The 22,761-nt window shown below is 34.7% G+C and overlaps 1 protein-coding gene across 1 annotated transcript in view; it reads right to left on the bottom strand.

Annotated features, from left to right (window-relative positions):
* The window catches only part of LOC114330466 (angiotensin-converting enzyme-like), a 537,413-nt gene that overhangs the window by 60,119 nt on the left and 454,533 nt on the right, over positions 1 to 22,761 (bottom strand). The window contains exon 34 of the mRNA XM_050663676.1: positions 14,841 to 14,981. Coding sequence (XP_050519633.1) covers positions 14,841 to 14,981 — 141 coding nt within the window. The remainder of the gene's footprint in view (positions 1 to 14,840; positions 14,982 to 22,761) is intronic.

The following is a 22,761-nucleotide window of genomic DNA, read 5'->3' as shown; positions in this document are numbered from 1 at the left end:
TTTCTGTTAGAATTCAGAAAAAATTGACCACGACCGGTTTCTTCAAATTGTTGGCCAATCGGTAGCTGTAATGATCGACTTAGTTCTCTTCAGGGTCTCTAGTACAGGGAACCATGTACCGAATGTCTTCTATTAGAGTAAGAAGATAACATAACAGCTATAAAGATTTTATAATGTGTGTAAAAATCAGTGAAAGTTAGGGACTCAGAAAAAACTTTTATACTAATCACAACTCGACATGAATTAGAACTACCCAAGTAGCACCGAACGGATTTATTAAGTCTTCTAAGGATGCTTTAAAACTGTAGAATAAAACTAAAATTAAAACCATTTGGTTTTTAAGTAAACCTTAAGGTTGTAATAAAACCGCTTTCAGCATAAAATGGCCCACTCTGAAAGAGGTCAATAAAACCAAAAATAAAAACCTTCTTAAAACTTTGTTTCCTTAAGCAACTGGTTTTAAAGCTGCTGTGAAGGTGCTTTTAAAACCATGTTAAAAGACACTTTAAGTGCAGACAGTTTTATAGCAAACTTAAAAAGGTTTCGTAAATGGAGACTTTTAACGACGATTTACTATATTAAATGATTCTTTAAACCCATATAGGTACTCCATATAGGCCAACAAATTTTTACATGTGTTATGATAGGTACATACGCATTTGTAATCATAAAATAATAAAAAGTACTTGGTTATTTCGGACTGTCAAGGTAGAAAAATACTTGCGCGCCCAACTTTATTGATAATGTTAACAAAAAGAGGTCTAAATAACTCACGCACCCTAAAATTTCTGACTTTTGGCGATTAAAGAATAAAAATAATAAAAAAATTTAAATCCGAAAAATATTAATTTGAAAGAAAATTAATTTTATCTTCAATTTTAATGTTTAAATGTTAAAATAAATCGAATTTATGTCTCTAAGTCGCTTATTTATAATTTTTATATAAGCCTTATATTGTAATCTGTCATGGCCTTCAGCATCTCCAGAAAGCAATATGGCCGAAATCCAAATAAAGCTATTTGGTCTATCGACAGAGAATTGATAAGATCAAATGGTTTTATTTTATACCTTTCCAAGAGCATATATCCTACATAAAAGCAAGGTTGCCTTGGAATTAAAACCGTTTAGTTTTAATGCTGCTGTCAATAATTCCATTCGGTTTTAATGTGAATCTAACCTAAAATCGAGGCGTCGCGCGTCGTAGTGCTGTGTGTGTTGCATTTTTCTTTTAAAATGACCAGTTCGTTTATATTTTAAGTACTTGCGACATATTTCTTCCACACTAACTGTAATTCCACTTTTTACAACATACTACACCACTGTTTCGCTCTAAAACAAATGGCCGACCATTTTGGACATGAAAGAAGAGGGGATTAGTTTAGTTTTAGTTTCTAATAAGAAGCATAGTTTAGTCTATACGATAACCAAATTGATTCAGTTAAGAGCGTTTGGTTTTAATATAGCCTACTAATTGCTTTTAAGAAAGCAACTTTAAAGACAACTACAAAAATAGTTTTAAGGCATATGTTTTACTGACATAATAGTCTTGAGATCAAGTAGTTTTAATAATGGGTTTTATTAGTCATATTAGGAGAATCTTTAAAACTGCTTTAAAACTAAAAGGTAACAAACAAGAATCTAATAAAACCAAATAGTCCGGAAGTTCTTTATAAAACTGATTAGTTTTAAAGTGAACTGATAAATTTTAAAACTACAATAAAACAAATTATCTATTAAGATTAATTAGTCTTATTTGATAATGTTATTAGATACTTTAAAACTAGTGACACATGCTTAACAGTTTTAAAGTTCTGGCAGTATATCTACAAGGTAACTTTAAAACCATTATCTTCTTATTTACCACAATAAAACCGTTATAAACCTAAAATAAAAATTAAATGTTTTTATTGTGCTGCTTGGGTAATATTAAAATAAATAATTCTATTGTTTATTTATTGTTTTGTGGTAAATCTAATTAATGCCAAAATTGTAGAGCAGAATAATTAAGGTGGTCTCTAAATTAGAGAGCATAAATTACGATGGAGAGACATTCGAGAGAAAGATACTGAGAAAAGGATACGACCGGGTGCAAGAAGAAGACAGTACATAAGGAGAAACGACGAGATTAATGAATTAAATGAAGGGCGCGATATTGCAAGATTAGTTAAAAGTCAGAGACTGTCATGGGTGGGTCATAGATAGGAAGAGCGACATGGTTGGATGACGTGGAATACGACCTGGATAAATCTGAGACAATGGAGGAGAAGGGCACAAGAGTATGATACCAACAGAAGAAGAAGAAATTAAGATGGAGACATGTAATTAGGGACGCTGTACCAGCACAGAATTTTATGGCAAAGAGAATGGTGATGATACATCACTACTAATGATGTTGTGTGTTTTGGTCAGCGTTCGTTTTTTTTTTTTTAATAAAAATGAGCATAATTTTTGAAGTTATTCTTCTTTAGCCGCGATGCAATTAAGAGAAAAATTTCATAAATCTGCGCGCATGCGCACACAGACAGTAATAGTTCGTTGCTAATCTTTCAAGATAGGTATGTATGTATATTATGTATCAGCGCAAATAAGTCATTAAAGAATATATTAGTGTTTTTATTAAATGTATTATTTACTATAATTTTTGGATTTGTCTTTCTCTGTAGTAAGATAATAAAATATTATATAGGTATAACATTTTTATATGTCTATTTGTCACCGTGTTGTGTAATTATATCCGAAACTTATGTGTCATTTAAAGAAGCTCGGTGGCGTAGTTGATAGAGCGTTGGGTCAGTGTTTGGAAGGTCGCACCGGTCGCGGGTTCCAAACCTGGACGATTCATATTTTTTTTTTAATTTTTGGTTGTTTTAATAAAATTTTTTTGAAAGTGGTAGATAAGAAAGTTAGATTAAATATTTAAATAAAATACAAATAACCTGTTAAGTATATTTACTTAGTTGAAATTATATATTAGAAGAATAACTTCTTACGTGCGTACAAAGTAGGTACACACACATTCTTTTTTTAAAATAAAAGGTATAGATTCGTGAATTGCAAAGTTAAATCGCAAAAGTTTAGTGGCAAAATTTCAAATGTTGCTTTTTAATCGCATTTTCGTTAAAATATTGAGTACAAAGAAGTTCTATGGGGAAGTTTCAGATCAAATTGGCTTATATAAAAAAAATGGTGCAACTTTTAATGCCGATACTGACCACAGTTGGTGAATAGCTAATTTTGTTTTTACTTTATGTTTTTGATTGTGATGAAAACGAAAAGGAGTTTATTTTGAATTTTAGTGGGGGAACATTATCAAAAACGCAATTTTACCCTAAAAATAAAATAAATTAAATAATCACGTTTTTCTTAAAATTAGAAGGTGCCATTTTCTTTTTCTATAAAACATTTTGATTTAGAATTCCCCACTCTATATTTTAGCATAAACGTGATTAAAAAACTTAATTTTAAATTATGCGACTCAAAACTTTTGCGATTTAATTTTGCAATTCACAAATCTGCACTTTTACTTTAAAAAATTTATAACTTTTTTCAGAATAAGACTGAAGGTTTGCAATATGTTCCATAGCCTTCATAGAGGTGAACAGTGAACAATATATGTTGTAAAAACTTCAGAAAAAAATATTAAAACCGAACAGACTTGTAGTGAGTTGAACGCAGAAAAAAAACGCCATTTCTTTTTTTTTACTTTTAGGGTAAAATTGCGTTTTTGACAGTGTTCCTAAACTTAAAATTTAAAATATGCCTCATTTTCGTTTTCAGTGCCATCAAATACATAAAGTATGACCAATAATAGCCATTTATGGCCCGTGGTCAGTATCTCGAGAAATAAGCGTTTTTTTGGGGTGTGCCGCTTGTCTGTCAGAAGACATTGTGACGGAAGAACAGTAAAGGCTGGTTGGGAAGAAAACTTCCCAACCAGCTGAAAGAAAACCACGTGGACCTCGACTCTGGTGGCGAGATAATAGTATGGCAGGATACCTGAAAGCTATGAGCATGGAGAAGTAGAAGGGGATTGTTCAAGACAGAGAAGAATGTTGTCGGGTCGGAGTTGTAACCCTAAAAACCACGAAGGGTTGTAACGCCACGGAGTAAGTAAGTAAGTATTAAACCAGGATAACTAATATCTGACAATGTGGCCGTTGAATATGAAATGCATCATTTCGAAAAATAGTCTACCTTCATTACCATAACAACAAAAATATTATATGGTCCTACAACGGTATTTCCATCTATCGTAATTTTCTGTTTCTCAATAACAAATTTTTGCTTATTCATGGTACCATTTATGACATATTGTTGCCAGAAAAAATTTTAATTGAACAATGGCAATTTTCTTTCACATCACGTACGTAATACACTTTTAATTAAATGCTATCGGCAACAGTAGGTCTACCAGTCATAGGCTTGCCTAAAATTGTAAATCTCATTAATTTCATATAATATTTTGCTAAGTATAAGCCATACTTTTTACGATCTTCATAAACTAAAATCATCAAAATTAATATTAGCCGTTTTTCTGACAGCACCATTTTAATTTCGGACAATATTCGTTAGGATAGTTCTTTTCAAAGATATTATTTGAAACTTAAAGCAAGATAGGTACTACCAAATAAATCAATTTAATAATGTCATATATGCAGTGTTAACTAATAGTTGCTAAGGACTTTCAACTGTTTCATAGCCTACTTGAGGTTTGGCAATATATTCGTACTAAATAATTAGTACTTCTTATGTTTTTATTGCCAAATAAATAATAAAATACCTGTTAAGGAGAAAGAGGACTTGTTTTTTATACTCGTATACTGTACAATCAGGAGTTACAAAATAACATACAGTGGCACAGTTGAAACCAGAATAAATGAGGTTTTAATGTTTGCTATATTACGAAGAAAGAGGTCAACATAAAAGAAGTAGGAGGACTTAAAAATAAAAGTTGACTAGTAAAAACAATTGAAGATTGCCGAAGATATACGAATCTGACTGGAGTGCAACAGGGTTGAGTCTTATCACCGCTATTATTTAATATGTAGTCAAAATCTATATTCAGAGAGGCATTAGACGAGGTCCAAAGTGGAATCAAGATTAACGGAACCAGCATAGGCAGCATAAGGTAAGCTGATGGTGCCATCCTAATAGCAAGCAACGCAAAAAACTACAAGACATAATAAATTCGATATTTCGTCATGGTCAAATATCCAGTTTACTCGTACATCTAGACGTTAAAGAAATCCTAGTATTTTCAAAGATACCAATAAACGTACATTTGTATCCCAATGGACAAATAATAGAATAGGGGGACATGAAAGGAGCCTCCACGTAGATTGTGATCACTTGTGAATACAATCGGGCGTCCCCTGGAAACGAGTAATGTCGGCTAATCCTTTCAACACCGGTGCACCAACAACACAGATGCAATCAAAATCAAAACGGTCTTTATCAAGGCCATTTTTGATGACGACCTCAATTAATATTGAAGGACTATCAGCAGATAAAGAAGACCTATTGTCTAATATGTGCAGAGAACATGGTGTCGATGTTCTACTGGTTCAAGAAACCCATAGAGGTATTGCAAGCCGTAGACCAAGGATTCGGGGTATGAAGCTCATACTGGAGAGACCACACGACCAATATGGTAGCGCAGTCTTCGTCAGACCAGATATCGACGTAGCATCCACATCTCTAACAGATCAAAATGACATCGAGATCCTCACAGTGGAGATAAACTCCTGTACAGTAACGTCAATCTACAAACCACCAAACGCTGACTTTGCTTTTGAGGAACCGAATAACTTTCAATCACAGCAAATCAAATTCGTACTGGGTGACTTCAACTGTCACAGTGTCGCGTGGGGTTACAACGAAACAGATTTCAATGGCGAAGAACTAGAAAAATGGGCTGAAAGCATGAACCTAAAACTTATTCACGATCCAAAGCAGCCTGCGTCGTTCAACAGCGGAAGATGGCGCAGAGGTTACAACTCAGACAATATATTTGTCAGCGACAGAATTGGAGACCAGGTGACAAATATCGTTAGAAGCGCCCTCCCAAAGACACAGCACAGACCAATAATTTGTCTTTCCAACGCGGCAATCAGATACGAAATTGTTCCTTTCAAGAGAAGGTTCAACTTTACTAAAGCAAAATGGGAAAAATTCTCTGAAACATTGGATCAAGAAGTTTCCCAGCTAGAACCTTGCCCTGATTTATACGATAAATTTGTAGAAATCGTAAAGCAAGTATCACGGAAATTTATCCCTAGAGGTTGTCGAACTGAGTATATAGCGGGGCTCAATGAAGAATCTAAACCCCTACTTAAAAGATACGAACAGCTATATGAAGAAGACACCTTCTCGGAAGCGACAATACAGGCTGGGGAGGAAATGTTACATGCGATATCCGCCAACAGAACGGAAAGGTGGTGCAAGCTGGTCACGAGTCTGGACATGAAACAAAACAGCAGACGTGCCTGGAAGCTGATTCGGAATCGTGGCAACGATCCCGCTGCTCCGGCAGTCAACATGACAGAAGTCACACCCGATCAGATAGCCCATCATCTTCTAATGAACGGTAAGATGACATCAAGAAAGAACAAGGTGAGAGCTCAACGAAATATCGACGAAGAAAGAGATGTTCTAGATACCTCTTTTTGTCTAGAGGAGATGAGAGTCGCGATCCATCAAATGAAAGATAATAAAGCGGCTGGCCTGGACGACATACGAACAGAGCAAATAAAGAACTTTGGACTAAAAACCGTAGAGTGGCTCGTAAAAATGATGAATTGCTGCATCCGTACATTACAAATCCCCAAAATCTAGAGAAAAGCTAGAGTGGTAGCCCTCTTAAAACCAGGGAAGGATCCGGCGGATACAAAGAGTTTTAGACCTGTATCTCTCTTGTGCCACCTTTTCAAGGCCTTTGAAAGAATGATACTGAACCGGATCGCAGAATATGGAGAGACTAAAATTATTCCAGAACAAGCAGGATTCAGGCCCGGAAAGTGCTGCTGCAGTCAAATTCTTAATTTCACCCAACATATTGAAGATGGTTTTGAACGGAAGGAAATAACAGGACTAGCGTTCATAGACCTAACTGCCGCCTATGATACAGTTAACCATCAACGGCTACTCGCAAAACTCTACGAAACTACAAAGGATTTCCGACTAACAAGGTTAATGAAATGTCTCCTCCAGAATAGACGCTTCTACGTAAAGCTCCAGTCCAAGAACAGTCGGTGGATGGACCAAAAAAATGGGCTACCACAGGGAAGTGTCCTCGCGCCGATTCTATACAACATATACACCATCGACCAACCCATACACCAACAAACAAGGCAATTTATTTACGCTGATGATACAGCGGTGGCAGCTCAGGGAAGAACCTTCAATGAAGTCGAAGTGAAACTGACAGATGCCCTGGGAGACTTAGCTCTATACTATGATAAAAACCATCTGAAACCCAATCCCACAAAAACCCAGGCATGTGCTTTCCACCTGAGAAACAAGCATGCCCGAAGGTCGCTGGAGGTGGAATGGCGTGGTCAGATGCTGGAACACAACAAGACGCCAAAATACCTTGGCGTCCGTCTGGATAGAACTCTGTCTTACCGATACCACTGTCAAGATGTCAAGAAGAAAGTAAGTGCCAGAAATAATATCATCCGCAAGCTAACTAATACAAAATGGGGAGCACAACCACACACTCTCCGCACTTCTGCCTTGGCATTATGTTTTTCGGCCGCGGAGTTTGGAGCACCAGTATGGGCAAACTCTGCTCACGCAAAGAACGTCGACGTGGCTCTAAATGAAACGGTCCGTATAATATCGGGTTGCCTGAAACCGACACCTATCGAAGAGGTATACCCCATTGCTGGAATTGCTCCACCACCTATCAGGAGGAAGGTCACGTCAGAGGTAGAACGGAAAAAGCAGGAGACGGACCGAAGACACCCCTTATATGACCACCAAACTCAGCCAAGCAGACTAAGATCTCGGAAAAGCTTCCTGAAAACATCAAGATCCATCCCCGAAGCGCCAGAGACGCGCCGAATACACCTATGGCAAGCGTCAGCTACCGCGACACATTTTCCTCCCTCGGAGGAAATGGCTGCTGGACACAATTTACCGTATCCGACTTGGAAAGCGCTAAACAGACTAAGAACCGGCGTTTCACGTTGTGCTAGTAACCTGAAAAAATGGGGATACCAGGAAGACGATACCTGCGACTGTGGCGCGGTTCAGACCAGCCGGCATCTACTATCATGCACAGAGATGAGAGAGACCTGCACAGAACAAGACTTAATTATAGCAAATAACAGGGCCATCTATGTGGCCAACCATTGGAAATACAGAATTTAAACTTGTTGGTGTTCCGGACACGGAAAGTAAGTAAGTAATAATAGAATAGATAACTTCCATAAAAGTATGGCTCTGTCTTGCTGTATGGCTGATTAAGTTAAAGCGATGGACAAAGTTAAGAGGTAGAGGTAAATTGAAAGATATGAATTACTCCAAATCATATTGGAAGGTAAAGTACAGAGCAAAAGCTACAATTACCATTTGGATAATCAACCTTCGAGATTAGACGGCGCAATAAGAAGAAGAAGCGAAAATAGACAGTTGAAGGTAACGTAACTCAGCAAGAAATGAAAATGAAGATGAAATTAGGAAAAGAGCCAAGAAAAAAAGAAAGGCTCAGCAAAATAGACTATAACAAAAGGTAAATAATTATACACGAAAAACTATGGAAGGTAGTGATAAAAATAGATTGGACGAAGCAAAACTAACCCCTTCAAAAACCTGAATACAAAACAGACAATACTAACAAATTAAAAACATGTTGACCGGGAAATGAAAATAAACAATTCGAGGCTAAAAGGAATAGGGCTTCACGCGAAGAAGAAGAATTTTTAAACATTATTTCTATGTTAGTATAGGTAGTATTGCAGTATAGGCAATAGTGGTAAAAGTTAATTAGTTGTTAGAAAGGAAAAAAATAAATATAAAATCGAACTTTTTCAGCGTTACCTCCGAAAATAATCAACTTATAATATTGTGGAGTGTTTCCATACATTATGCACTCACTGTATAAGAAATGTACCATTACCGTATTACCCTATACCTTTTATTTCACAGCAATTAAAATTGTCGTTATCTAAGTGCCTGGCGAAAGATTTCAAAATGTTTACTTCTAAACACTGTTTACAAAGCACTGCGTTGTTTTTTTAATAAGGAACATTTTTTAAAGAAATTGTTTGTTAATAATGAGAAAAAAAATTAAGACTTAAGTAAGGATCCTTCCTGCTTCTTTGCCCCTATAAATGTCGCACTTGTGGAGAGGTCCAGCAAGATCATTGGGCGAGTACTGTCCTGATTTGAAACTGAAGAATCTTATCAAGAATCTAACAAGCGAGAAAAACACTCATGCTCATGAATACATTTTTTACAAATCAGACTAGGGATAGAAAAACCTACCGGTTATAACCTAAAACCGGTTTTTTCTTTTGCAATAATCGGTTTTCCAGTTATTTTTTTTTGTCCCGGTTATAACCAGTTTTTTTATTTTTAAAGTAATAACCGGTAAAAAACCGGATAAGTGGAAAAAATACTGAATTTAGAGAAAAAATAGGAAAATTTTTCGCCGCCGTGCATAAATGAGAAACTTTAAGCTGACTGAAACCTATTTTACAACACTGATGACTGATTTCTATACTGATATTATGGACTGATATCGATTCGAATGTAGTACCACAAACTAAAGCGCAATGTAAATGTAACTTATTTGGTATTGGCTATGACTAAAAAAACCTAACACCGGTTTTTGGAATAACCGTTTTTTTTTACCGGTTATAACCGCCAGGTTAAACTGACCTTAGTCTAGAGCTCAGAATCCGAATGATTAGATGTTACATTTACCCTGTCTTGCATATTCAAATGGGAAATAAGCCACAATTTTACCTAAAAACCATTTTTAGGTAAAATTGTGGCTTATTTCCCATTTGAATATACTTGATTATAAAAATGCCACAAGAAAATAGCTTCAGAACAACCCTGTCTTGCCGCATGGATGTAAAACTTGGACAATGGACAAAATTGAGAGGTAAAAGATATGAATGACTTTACATCATATTGTAAGGTAAAGTACAGGGCAAAAGATTAGTCGGAAGGTACCAGAACTTGTAGCTGAAAGACCTCAGGAAATGGTTTGACCATTAACTTGCAGAAACCTTTCGTGTAGTAGTTTTCAAAGCTCTAACTGCTATTTAGATCGCCAACCTCGTAAAGGAGACGACGCAGTAAGAAGCAGAAAAAGTAAAAACAAACAAAAATCAATGGGAAAAACTCAATAGTTGGCTGTATACCATAGTTTAAAAAACTCATACAGAAGTAAAAACTTTAAGTTGTATTCTGGTATAAAATCGTTTATTAAAAAACTATCTAAAAAGTCATCCAAATGGATTGCAAAACGTTTTCGTTCTACTTCAGAACATCTTCAGTGCCTAAAATTAAGTATTTCCACGTTAGACTAAAGCAAAGACGTTAAAATTGTAACTTAGAAAGAAAAAGCGTGTGGGAATACTTACATTCTGCTGAGTAGTTTGAAACTAACACACTATTCAAAGTGGTAACCCCATATATGGTTTAAATATGTTATTTTAACAAAACATGGTGACTACAAGTCGATGTTATTAGATATAATAGAACACATGCTCAAAGGACCTAGCATTCTCGAGCAGGGAACCATGTTGCCCTTTGAGCATGGGTTCTATTATATCTAATAACATCGACTTGTAGTCACCATGTTTTGTTAAAATAACATATTTAAACCATATATTATGGGGTTACCACTTTGAATAGTGTGCTAGTTTCAAACTACTCAGCAGAATCTAAGTATTCCCAGAGGTTTTTTCTTTCTAACAGTCACAATTTTAACCTCTTTGCTTTAGTCTAACGTGGAAATACTTCATTCTAGGCACTAAAGATGTTCTGAATTAGAACGAAAACGTTTTGCAATCCATTTGGATGACCTTTTAGATAGTCTTTTAATAAACGATTTTATACCAGAATACAAGTTGAAGTTTTTACTTCTATATGATTTTTTAAAAACAAACAATTGAAGGTGACCTAACTCAGTAAAAGATAAAAATCAAGAAAAAATTTAGAAAAAAAAATTCTAAAATAGGGATAAAAATATATTGGACGAGGTAACGCCAATAGCTTCAAAAACCTCAATACAAAACAGACAATGATCAAAACCAGACTGACATGAAACTGAAAATGGTCACGAAAATACATAAAAGCGTTAAATAAGGAGTTTTTAACGCGATAGAATAAAGGAAACTAAACAAAAAAATGAGGATATCCGAAATTAGACAAAACAAGCTGAAAATGCGAGCATTATCATAACGAAAACTTTGTTTATATGTATACGTATTTAAATTCATAATATAGAAAATTGCTATTACGAAAAGCTGTTTAGAATTAAAAATTATGTTTTAATGTGCAAGTATATCATTCTAATAGGGATTTTCATTCACAGTCATTTGTTTCGAGCTTCTGTCATGTGCCACATAATATTAATATATCTACGTCATACGTTATTGGTATAACCAATGATACAAACCAAAGACGTATGTCGTAGATATATTAATATTATGTGACACATGACAGAAGCTCGAAACAAATGACAATCGATGCAAAGCCTTATTTGAATGTTGTGAACTATAAAGATACGTTACTCGAAATTCATATTTTTTTACATACCTCGTATAAAATTAATAAAATTTGATTCATGATGGTTGCACCATAAATCTTAGACCAAGAAGAGATTTTTATGAAGAATAACTTTTCTTCGTCAAATTAAAAATACAAGAGTTATAAATGAAAATGATGTTGGTATCCATAATTTGAGAAAATTCGTCAAATATTTTTTTCCATTAGAAGGATGTAATTTCATATATCAGAACATACTTTTTTATTCCAAACCACATTTTAAATAACAATTTTCCAATATTGTAAAATAAATAATACATACATGATAAAGATACTTTTTACTGATGAACTTACTTGGATCTACAGACCGAGCGAGTCTCGTAAATTCCACGGCTTTGCGCCACGCTGCACGCAACCGTATTTGCGTACTTGTGTTTTGAGTTGTGTGGTCGTGCGCTGGTCGAGTGGAGTTTTTACCAAATTTAAATATACAGTGAGCACGTAAAGGTTGAAATAAATTCATTTTCTTGAGAATGGACGATTTTGGAAAAAAATCCCAAAACAGGTCAATTTTTATTTTTAAATTGCGACTTTTTTGCATATATCGCACCTTGAAAACCATTGGGCAGTAACTGCAAAAATCATAATATTGAGTTATGAGCATGTTAAGTTTTTGTAAAGTTAATTTTATTTACTGTAATTCCAAAAATTAAGCTGCAAACCTGGTATTTGGCATAATTGTCTTTAATTTTACATATTTTTATATGAATTTAAAAGTACGTAAAATTTCCCCCAGGAAATAGGTATTTTAGCACATACGGCCATATGGTTTTAAAAAATATATCAATTTTCGCACATGATACAGTAAAAATTCATATAAAATAATAGTTTTTTTATTGATTGTACTTATTTATTACAAATTTTTAGTGTTAACACTTAATCAAAGTCTTGCATATTATAATCTGTCGCTTATATATTGTCTGTCGGTTATAATTCGCTTTTATTTTGGGATAAACCCATCTGCAGTACGACGTTGTATATCAATTTGTTATAGTCTTGTCGCTTATTTCCAGTGTTGCAATCAAATCTCTATGCAGCACTCTATGTTTTGTTGCATTCAAAGGATGTTTCCTTAGTAGATCTTGCTTTCATTTTACGAGCGTGGGTCACATTTTGCACATATTGCCATATAGATCTGGGGTTTTGTTCCAATTTTAGGACCGTAGAGCATCAACTACTGCAGATAATGCCTGATGGTATAAAAAGAAGAATCGATTTTTGACAAAAACCATAGAGATGTATCTTTCTGGTGCCGAACTTAAATTTTTTTGCAAACGCTGCTATATAGCATTAAAAAATAGATTTTTTTTCCTATTAGACTGCATTCAAAGGTCATTTCATTAAAAAATTGCAGATATTGCCATATGGTTTTCAAGGTGCGATATGTCATACTAGTGACGTCACCCATCTGGGCGTGATGACGTCATCGATGATTTTTTTAAATAGGAATAGGGGTCGTGTGATAGCTCACTTAAAAGGTAATTCAATTCTCTATTCAGTAATTTAACTATTAATCTAATTATTTATACAGGGTGTCCAAAAAAATTTTTTTTAGATTAAATTTACTGACATAAAAAGAAGAATACAAGTAATAATTTGTTTAATTCAAATACATTTTACTGCTCTCAGAAAACAGAAAAAAATGTTTATTTGAAAAATAATCATTGCTTTTCGCTTAAAAATTAAATGTTCAAACTGTCAAGAGGAAGGTGGGTGGCTGCTTTAATACTGAATTTAAGCAAAAGACAATATTTATTTGTCAAATAAACATTATTTCCTGTTTTCTGATAGGAGTAAAATGTATTTTGAATTAAATAAATTACACACATTCTTCTTTTTATGTCAATAAATTTAATTCAAAAAAATTTTTTTGTGCACCCTGTATAAACAATTATGTTAATGTTTACATTACTGAATAGAGAATTGAATTACCTTTCAAATGAGCTATCACAAGACCCCTATTCTCATTTAAAAAAAATCGTAGATGAGGCCATCACGCCCAGATGGGTGACGTCACTAGTATGATATATATGTCAAAAAGTCGCAATTTAAAAATAAAAATTGACCTGTTTCGGGATTTTTTTCCAAAATCGTCCACTCTCGAGAAAATGAATTTATTCCAACCTTTACGTGCTCACTGTATAATCGTTTCTACTGATTCATTATTAATATAGTATAATATATATTATTGCTTTCAAAATATACTCAAATTGTATTTTAATACATTTATTACACATATTATTTTATATAATAATTAAATTCACTATAAAATGTCATTTATATTTTATTAATAGCTAAATAAATTAAAATTTAATTTGACATTCACGAAGTGTCAAACTCAAATGTAAATAATAACATTTGCTTTGCTTAACAAATTCAGATTAAAAAAGTAGCCTTGTGACGTCACATTTTAGATTTTGAGGTCGATTATCTCGAAGACGGTTAGAGATATCGAAATGCCGTTTTCAGATTTGGATTCAGAAGAAAAAACTACATAAGAATCCATCGATACATCTGCTCTAAGTAATGCAGGAGCGGCAACGCAATAACACACAGACTTTTGCAAATTTATAAACGAAAAGTTTTCGTTGAAAATGGATAAGCGACAAACTTAAATAAACAATCCGAATCTAAAACGCATAAGGATACACGCAAAGAAGAAGAATATTGCTATAACATTATCTCTATAACATAACTTCTCTATGATATAACCACTATGTCATACCTATAATGTAATGTATTTTTAGTTAGTTGTAGAAAAAAGTATATATAAAATCGATATTCATCAGCTTTACTTCCGAAAATAACCAACTTATAATATTATGGACTGTTTCCATAAATTATGAACTACATAACTGTATAATTAAATGTACCATAATAGTATTACATTGTATTTCACATCAATTAAAATCGTCGTTATCTAAGTGCCTGGTGAAAGATTTCAAAATGTTTACTTCTGCAATACGCACCACGTTGTTTTTTCCTAATAAGGAACATTTTTTAAAGAAATATATCTTACAGTTTGTTAATAACGAGAAAAACCCAAGACTTACGTAAGGATCCTTCCTGCTTCTTTGCTCCTATAAATGTCGCATTCGTGGAGAGGTCTAGCAGGATCATTGGGCGAGTACTGTCCTGCGGCGATGCACAGGGAACGGTAGATTTGAAACTGGAGAATCGTGCTAACGAAATACCTGAAACAAAGAGAATGGTATATAATTATCACTGATTTTAATAAATTAAAAGTCTGTTATTGATTGTTTTAATATTTTTATACCAAATTATAGCGTCAGGAATTATCTGAACAGTTCCTGTAAATTTTTTTATACATAATAATTTAGGTATTCTAAAGTTATTTCGCCATATAAAATGTACTATATCTTTGTTTGTATCTATTACCCTTCCTCTAAAGTCTAAAGCAGTGATACTCAACCTGCGGCCCACGGGCCGCATGTGGCCCTCTAGAGTCTTTTATGCGGCCCGAAGGCTAACTAAAGGGCCCTGTGACCAAATTATTTGTCAAATTTCACGTGTTTTCTCTAATTATTTGATAGTGTGCCGATGTGTTTGAGGCGTGTTTGGGAGCGAGGCAGACAATTTAATGACTTTAATTTTAAATTATATTGAAATTTTTAAGAACTCTGATTAAAAAGCAAGGTATTATTAACTTTTAATAATAAATTATTAAAGTTAATGTACAAATACTCATTTTAAAATTAATCAATACTTATTTACTACATTGCAACGACCCACTTAGTAATCACAAGAAAAATGCATGTCCGAATTAACAAAATTGTTTTTTAAATAATTGTGACCTTGAAACAACGCCCTATATATTAAAATTTTCAGAATTCGTCTGCACATTTAAAAAAAGCATAAAAACTAAATTGAATTGCTCTCTTCAATTTTTTGCGCAGACAATTTAATGACATTCATTTTGAAATAATTATATCGAAATTTTTGTTTCGAAAGTGCGAGTTCTTAAAAATTTCGACATAATTTCAAAATTAAAGTCATTGAATTGTCTGCGCAAAAAATGGAAGCTCCATTAAAGCTCTTTTCAAATGTGCAAACGGGTTTTGAAATTTTCAATATACAGGATGTTGTTTCAATGTCACAATGGATTTATTGTTTAATTCAGACCTGGATTTTTCTTGTGATTAGTAGTTGGGTGGTTTGGGTTCTAAATGTAACATATGTGTACCAAATATAAAAAAAAAATACAAAAGGTGATTCTATAGTTATGGGTCCAGAAAGAAATGTGCAAAATCGATAAAACACCCTGTAACTCGGTTATAAAGTCGATGGAGCAATAAATTTAGTATGTCTAGAACCGCCTCATTTACCTCTATTCACCATTCAAGTATTTCCGTTTTCCAATGAAACACCCTGTATACTAATTCATCTTGATTGCGGCCCGCAAGCTGTGGCAATAGCTACTACGTGGCCCAGAAAAGAAAACGGTTGAGTATCGCTGGTCTAAAGGGATGCATGCGGAACGCGATTCCGCACTTTGTCCCGCATTTCGTCTTACTTTCTTGCATGGGGGAAAGCGCCAGTCCCGTCCCGCGTCCCGTCGCCCATGTTCCGCAAAATCTGTATTATTACGAGTATCGGAATGATTTGGTAATTAAAGCTATAGGCCTGGATACCGTGTACCAAAAAAAAGTTGATTAATAGCAAGCTGACAATTTGTTAATAGCTTAACGGTGTCTAGTCGGACAAACTTTGATATACGGGAACACTGGAACAGGGGAAGTTTTATTTGTGGATCAGTTTAAAAATTTGGAACGTCAGATTACGAAAACGTCCCATTTATTTTGTCGGACAGAATCGGAGAAGTCGGATCTCTAGGCGTAAGAAACTTTTCAAATTAATAATCCCAGCCATGCATCCGATTGCGATTGTGTGAAGTCTTTTTTATAAGATCTGCTTCGACAGGGACGGCAAGGCGTCCATAGATTTACGATTTACTTGTAAGAAGCGCTGTGGAATATTAGCCGATAGGAAACTAATTATACATTTCACCACAATTTCAGCCGTATTTGAATGACAGAGTCCGGCAGATACCAATCTGCCGATTGGTGATGGACAGACACCAGCAAGGCAAGTACCAAGCCACGTACCCTGCTAATACTGCGCTCGGGATGAAATTATTTATGAAATAAAGTAGCTTTTGGAATTTTAAGTCTCGGTTAGTTTTCACTGTAGCAGATTTTCGTAAACAGTTTTTGGAATTTTTTTTAAATTTTATTAATAAAGGCGACAATTTTGCAAGTGGTGATATCTCGATCCGTGAAGCAATCGGTTTGAAAACTTTACTAAATGATTATTCTTTTAATATTTTTTACATATTTTTAAAAAAGTGTTTACCCAAACTGATGTGTTATTCAATGTTGTTCAAAATCAGTCAACTGACATTATTTATTCCAAAAATAGAATAACAAAGCTGGTAAAAAACCTCTGGAGATAGTAATTTTCAATATATACGCAGTGACGTTTTGGATTCGCTTGATATTTCCGAACACCCCCACGAAAGACAAAAGTATGACACAGATCTCGAAAAACAAGTATATTTTGAAATTTTCTATTTCTAAGCGCAGCTCTAGGTACAGTGCTGATTTAAATTTGAAGATTTACAAAAAGTTACGACAAAGAATTTTCAAAATATCTATTAGACAAGTTTATTAAAACTATCCATCATTCTTTAATCAAATAAACTAATCCATCCATCCAATGGCACTACAGCCCAAATCGAGCCTTGGCCTCCTTCAACAAGCTTCTCCAATCATTTCGATTTACCGCTGTTCTTTTCCATGAACGCGTTCCCAGGAAGTTCCTGGCATCCTCATCGACTTCGTCTTCCCATCTCTTTTTAGGTCTTCCAACAGGTCTTCTTCCCTGCATTCTTGCATTCAGCAATTTTCTGGGGATTCTATTCTCATGCATGCGGACCACGTGCCCTGCCCACCGTAATCTCTGCAGTTTAGTGTATTGTGCTAGAGTTGGTTCGCTATATTGCTCGTATATTTCTCTATTATACCTAATTCGCCAGTTGTTATTTTCACTTATTGGGCCCAGTATCCTACGTAACACTTTTCTTTCAAAGACATCTAATGCATTGGCAGATTTCTGTGTCACCACCCATGTTTCGCAGCCATAACTTACTATGGGCCTGATTATTGTTTTATATACCCGGAGTTTTGTTTTCCGGTGTACGTCTCGCGATTTGAATATGTGGCCCATCGCGAAATAGGCTTTATTTGCCAGCATAAGCCTTCTATTTATTTCCGGTTCTTCTTCATTGCTTGCAACCAGATCCATTCCTAGGTACGTGAATCTATTCACATGTTCTATATCGTCAATAAAGTGTTGTTGCGCCGGTGTATTTGATCTGGTTTGTATGAGTAGTTTTGTTTTATTTGTATTTATTGCTAGCCCTACTGCTTCTGCACTCTGTTTCAACTCAACGTAGGTTTCTTCCGCTGCATTCATTGTTCTGCTCATTAGGTTTATATCATCTGCGTATGCTGCTAATTGGGTAGATTTTTTTGTAAGCATGTTATTTCCGCTCACCGTCAACCGTCTAATTACATATTCAAGAACAAGATTAAAAAGCGTTGTAGCCAGTCCGTCGCCTTGTTTCAGTCCTTGCGTTATCGTAAACGCATCAGTGATCTGTCCTTGATTACATACCTGTGCTTCTGTTTCTGTCATTGTCATTTGCACTAGTCGTATTAATTTCGATGGTATCCCAAATTCTTCCAATATATTAAGTAGAATTGTTCTATCTATTGAATCATAGGCTTGTTTAAAATCTACAAAGAGATTGTAAACGTCCATGTCATATTCCCATGCTTTGGCTAGTATTTGTTTAACTGTAAATAGTTGGTCAATGGTAGATCTATTTTGCCTAAACCCTGCTTGATATTCCCCGATAATTTTTTCCGTGAGAGGTTGAAGTCTTCGATTAAGGATGTTTGTGAATATTTTGTATCCCGAACAAAGTAAAGAGATGCCTCTATAATTCTGACACAACAGTTTGTCTCATTTTTTATGAATAGGGCAGATTATACTTTTCTTCCATTGTTGGGGGATTTCTTCTTCTATCCATATCTCTCGTATTAGCTGGTACATCTGTTGTGTCAAATTCCTTCCTCCTTGCTTGAGTAGTTCTGCCGGTATTTTATCTATTCCCGGTGCTTTATGGCTTTTTTGTAGGTGGATTGCCGTTTGGACCTCCTCTAGCGTTGGGGGTCTAGTTAATTCATTTTCTTCTCCATCTTCCCCCAGCTCTTGTTGTACCTCCTGCCGTGCCTGCTGCTGCCTCTGCTGTTGTAGTGGTGGTTGTGCCCCTTTGTTTAATACTTTCTTAAAATATGTCATTCAGGTTATCTTAATTTCGTCCATATCGCTAATGATTTCACCCTTCTTATTTTTGCAGAGGCTAGTCTTCGGTTTGTATCCCTGTCTTAAATGTTTAATAAGTTGGTATGCACTACGTGTTTCGTTTTCCTTAAACTCCCTCTCTATGTTTAGTATCCGTTGGTTTTCGTACTTTCTCTTTTTCTGCCTGCACAGTTTATCTGCTCTTCGTCTTTTGTTCTCAAATTCTGTTTTTCTCTCTCTAGTACGTCTGAGTATGTAATTCTTATGTGCTTCATTTCTTTCCTGTATAGCTTGTTTGCATTCTTCATCGAACCATGTTTCTTCTCTCCGTTGTGTCTTTGTTCCTAGGACTTCTTTCGCTGTGTTTAGTATGATACTGCTTATGGTGTTCCATTGATTTTCTATTGTGGAGTCTGCTCTGTTTTCTTCTACTAATTTTTCATCCACTGTTCTCTCAAATCTTTCTTGTAACTCAGGGACTTTTAGATTATCTAAGTTTAGTTTTTCTTGTTTTGGATATTTTTCCTTTACCTGTCGACAGATTTTACATCTAAACCGTGTCTGCACTAGTAGATGGTCTGAGTCACAGCTTGCGCCACGTCTGCTTTTTACATCTAATATACTCGTCGCCATTCTTTTTTCAGTCAGTATATGGTCTATTTGATTTATTGTGTTTCCATCAGGTGATATACAAGTGCCCTTATATATGTCCCGATGTGGGAAGCATGTCGAACTGATAATCATATTCTTTCCAGCTGCGAAATCTATTAGAAACTGACCATTCTCATTTGTGTCTCTATGCAAACTATGTTTCCCTATTACGCCTATGTACTCTTCTTCTTTTCCGATCTTGGCGTTTGTGTCGCCTATCACCATTTTAATGTCGTTTCTTGGTATTGAGTCATAGATTCGTTCTAGATCTTGATAAAAGGCTACCTTAGTGTCTTCTTCCTGTTCATTTGTGGGACAGTGTACATTTATAAGGGTTGTGTTAAAGAAATGCGTTTTTATCCTAAGCTTGCAGATTCTTTCATTGATGGCTTGAAAATCTGTTATCAGGTGCTTCATTTTATTATCTACGATAAAGGCTACTCCAAATTCTTTATTTCCTGCATCTTTACCGCTATACAGTATAGGTGTGTGTTAATCAAATAAACTAAGAAAATTAATTAGAAGTTTTATATGCTGATCCAAATATTTTCGGAAGATGGAATAAGTTACAAAATATGTATAATTTTATATACTGCAATTCATTGCAATAAACTGTTCCCGAAATTAATAAATTATTATCATGAATTCTCGCATTGCTACCAACTTTTGCCTTAAATGAACGGGATTTCTCTTGTCTCAAAAGTGTCAAAACGTATTGTCGAAACATCATGAAACAAAAGAGAATGTCAAGTTTTTCTCAAATGTCAATAGAAAAAAACTATTAAAATCTCTCCAACACATTAATAAATTTTACGATGATGTTATAACCCATTTTGCTACGTGCAAACACCATAGACTAAAGTTAATTTATAAACATGTTTAGGTTCTAAATCTATGTGAAAAAACAAAAAAAAATAATAAAAAAAAATAAAAAAAAACAAAAACCAAAAATCTTCTACGATGATTGAAGCCTTTTAATGAGATGGTATACCTATCTGAGGAGACAAAATCCTTGCCGACCCTGTCCCTAAAGCCACGAGCCGCCACTGTTGTTACCCTTTCATTAAACTCTCATGCAAAAATCAGACTGCTATTACTAACCAACATGATTCCTGTCATTTGATATGTAGTTCGTGTTCTACTCATTAAAATACCCAGTTGGTGATAAACACCAATCTGATTTTTGCATGAGAGTTTAATGAAATTTTTAACCTGTTCCACGACTAAAACTTTCCCTGTTCCAGTGTTCCCATACATCAAAATTTGTCCGACTAGACACCGTTAAGCTATTAACAAATTTTCAGCTTGCTATTAATCAACTTTTTTTGGTACGAGGGATCCAGGTCTACTATACAAGTATCTGCATTTTGTTTGCATCGTAAAAATATTTATAGAAATTAACACGTTGGCTACCAATGATACTGTGATGATCCTGCGTTGTGGTACCATATGTATCACCGGTGATCAACCGTCTTAGTTTATTTCTGGACCATGTGTATCACCGGTGATACCATGCAGAGTATAGTTTAAATGACCATATATATATCGTTGGTATATAAAATCGGGCAAACAGAGTATGCCGATGGGATGTAAGTGAACCTAATAACATGTCGGACAAGTGGACATCAGGGGTGATTCATTTTAGTCAAGTTGCAAAAGTAATAAGGAAATAGCAAGATTCGACGACTATTATTCAAACAACCAACGGATTATTTGCTGAATATTTTAATATAAAAAGTTACAGAAAAAAATATATATTTTAACAGATAAAAATTTATTATCTTAGTGTATTTTTTGAACACATTCTAAACAGCGCCGGAGCATTTGGGCAACTATTTAATCCATTCTAAGAGGCCGGTACGGTATAAAAAATTTTCTGAAATTGTTTTGCGGATTCTTGTTCAAAAGTGTCCTCTTTAAACAAATCAGAAAGGTACCAGGCGAAAAACGAAACTATACTCTTCTGATTCATTCAGATAACATGTGAATTACCGGTGATCACAAGCAAATCCCGCCTAAAATTTATTTCAGTATGACATTTAAGTTGTCCAGAGTGACACCTATGAATCGGGGAATAAAGTTATAACCGCAGTGCGCTTGGTACCAGACAGAAATCTATACAAATTTATACCGGTATAACAGCGACTGAAGCTGATGTATGGTCATTGATTAATAAAATGGAATATTTATAATCAATGGTATGGTTCATTCCACCAACATACGCCTGTTTTGGATTATCGCGACAACGAATATTTCAGTGTGCAACACATACATACATATAGTGGCTAAACACCCCTTTAGGGGTTACGCCGCTTACGCTCTCTAGATCTATGGTTTGAGGTAGATCAGTCCTTATGTTCGTTATTTAATTTTCTCGGTTATTTTTCTCCACTCTTTCCTGTCTCTGGTTTTTTCTTTCCAATGTCGTATGCCCGCCTTGTTGAGATCACTTACTACTTCTTGTAACCATGTAGATCTTGGTCTTCCACGTCTTCTCTTGCCAGCTGGTGTCCATTCCAATATTGAGAATATCGTCGTAGTTGATCCGGATCTCCATATGTGTCCTAGCCATTTTGCTCTTTGCTGTTTTATTTTACACACTATATCTTCCTTAATTTCATCCAGTAGCTCAAGGTTCGTTCTTTGTCTAAATTCATTGTCACTTATTTTTATTGGTCCTAGTATTGCTCTTAGTATTTTTCTTTCTTGTATTCTAAGCTTTTCCTCTTGTTTTTTTGTCATGCTAAGAGTTTCTGCTGCATACATCATCGTCGTTAGAATTATTGTTTTGCATACTTTTATTTTTGATTTCTTACTCAATAACTTATTTTTAAGTAATTTTTTATTTGCATGGAAGCTCTTATTTGCTGTAATAATCCTTTCTTTGATTTCGGTTTCTCTTTCTCCATTGTTTGTTATTAATATTCCTAAGTA

Source organism: Diabrotica virgifera, chromosome 1 (genome assembly GCF_917563875.1).
Source record: "Diabrotica virgifera virgifera chromosome 1, PGI_DIABVI_V3a".
NCBI lineage: Eukaryota > Metazoa > Arthropoda > Insecta > Coleoptera > Chrysomelidae > Diabrotica > Diabrotica virgifera.
This window is presented reverse-complemented; position numbering and strand designations above follow the sequence as displayed.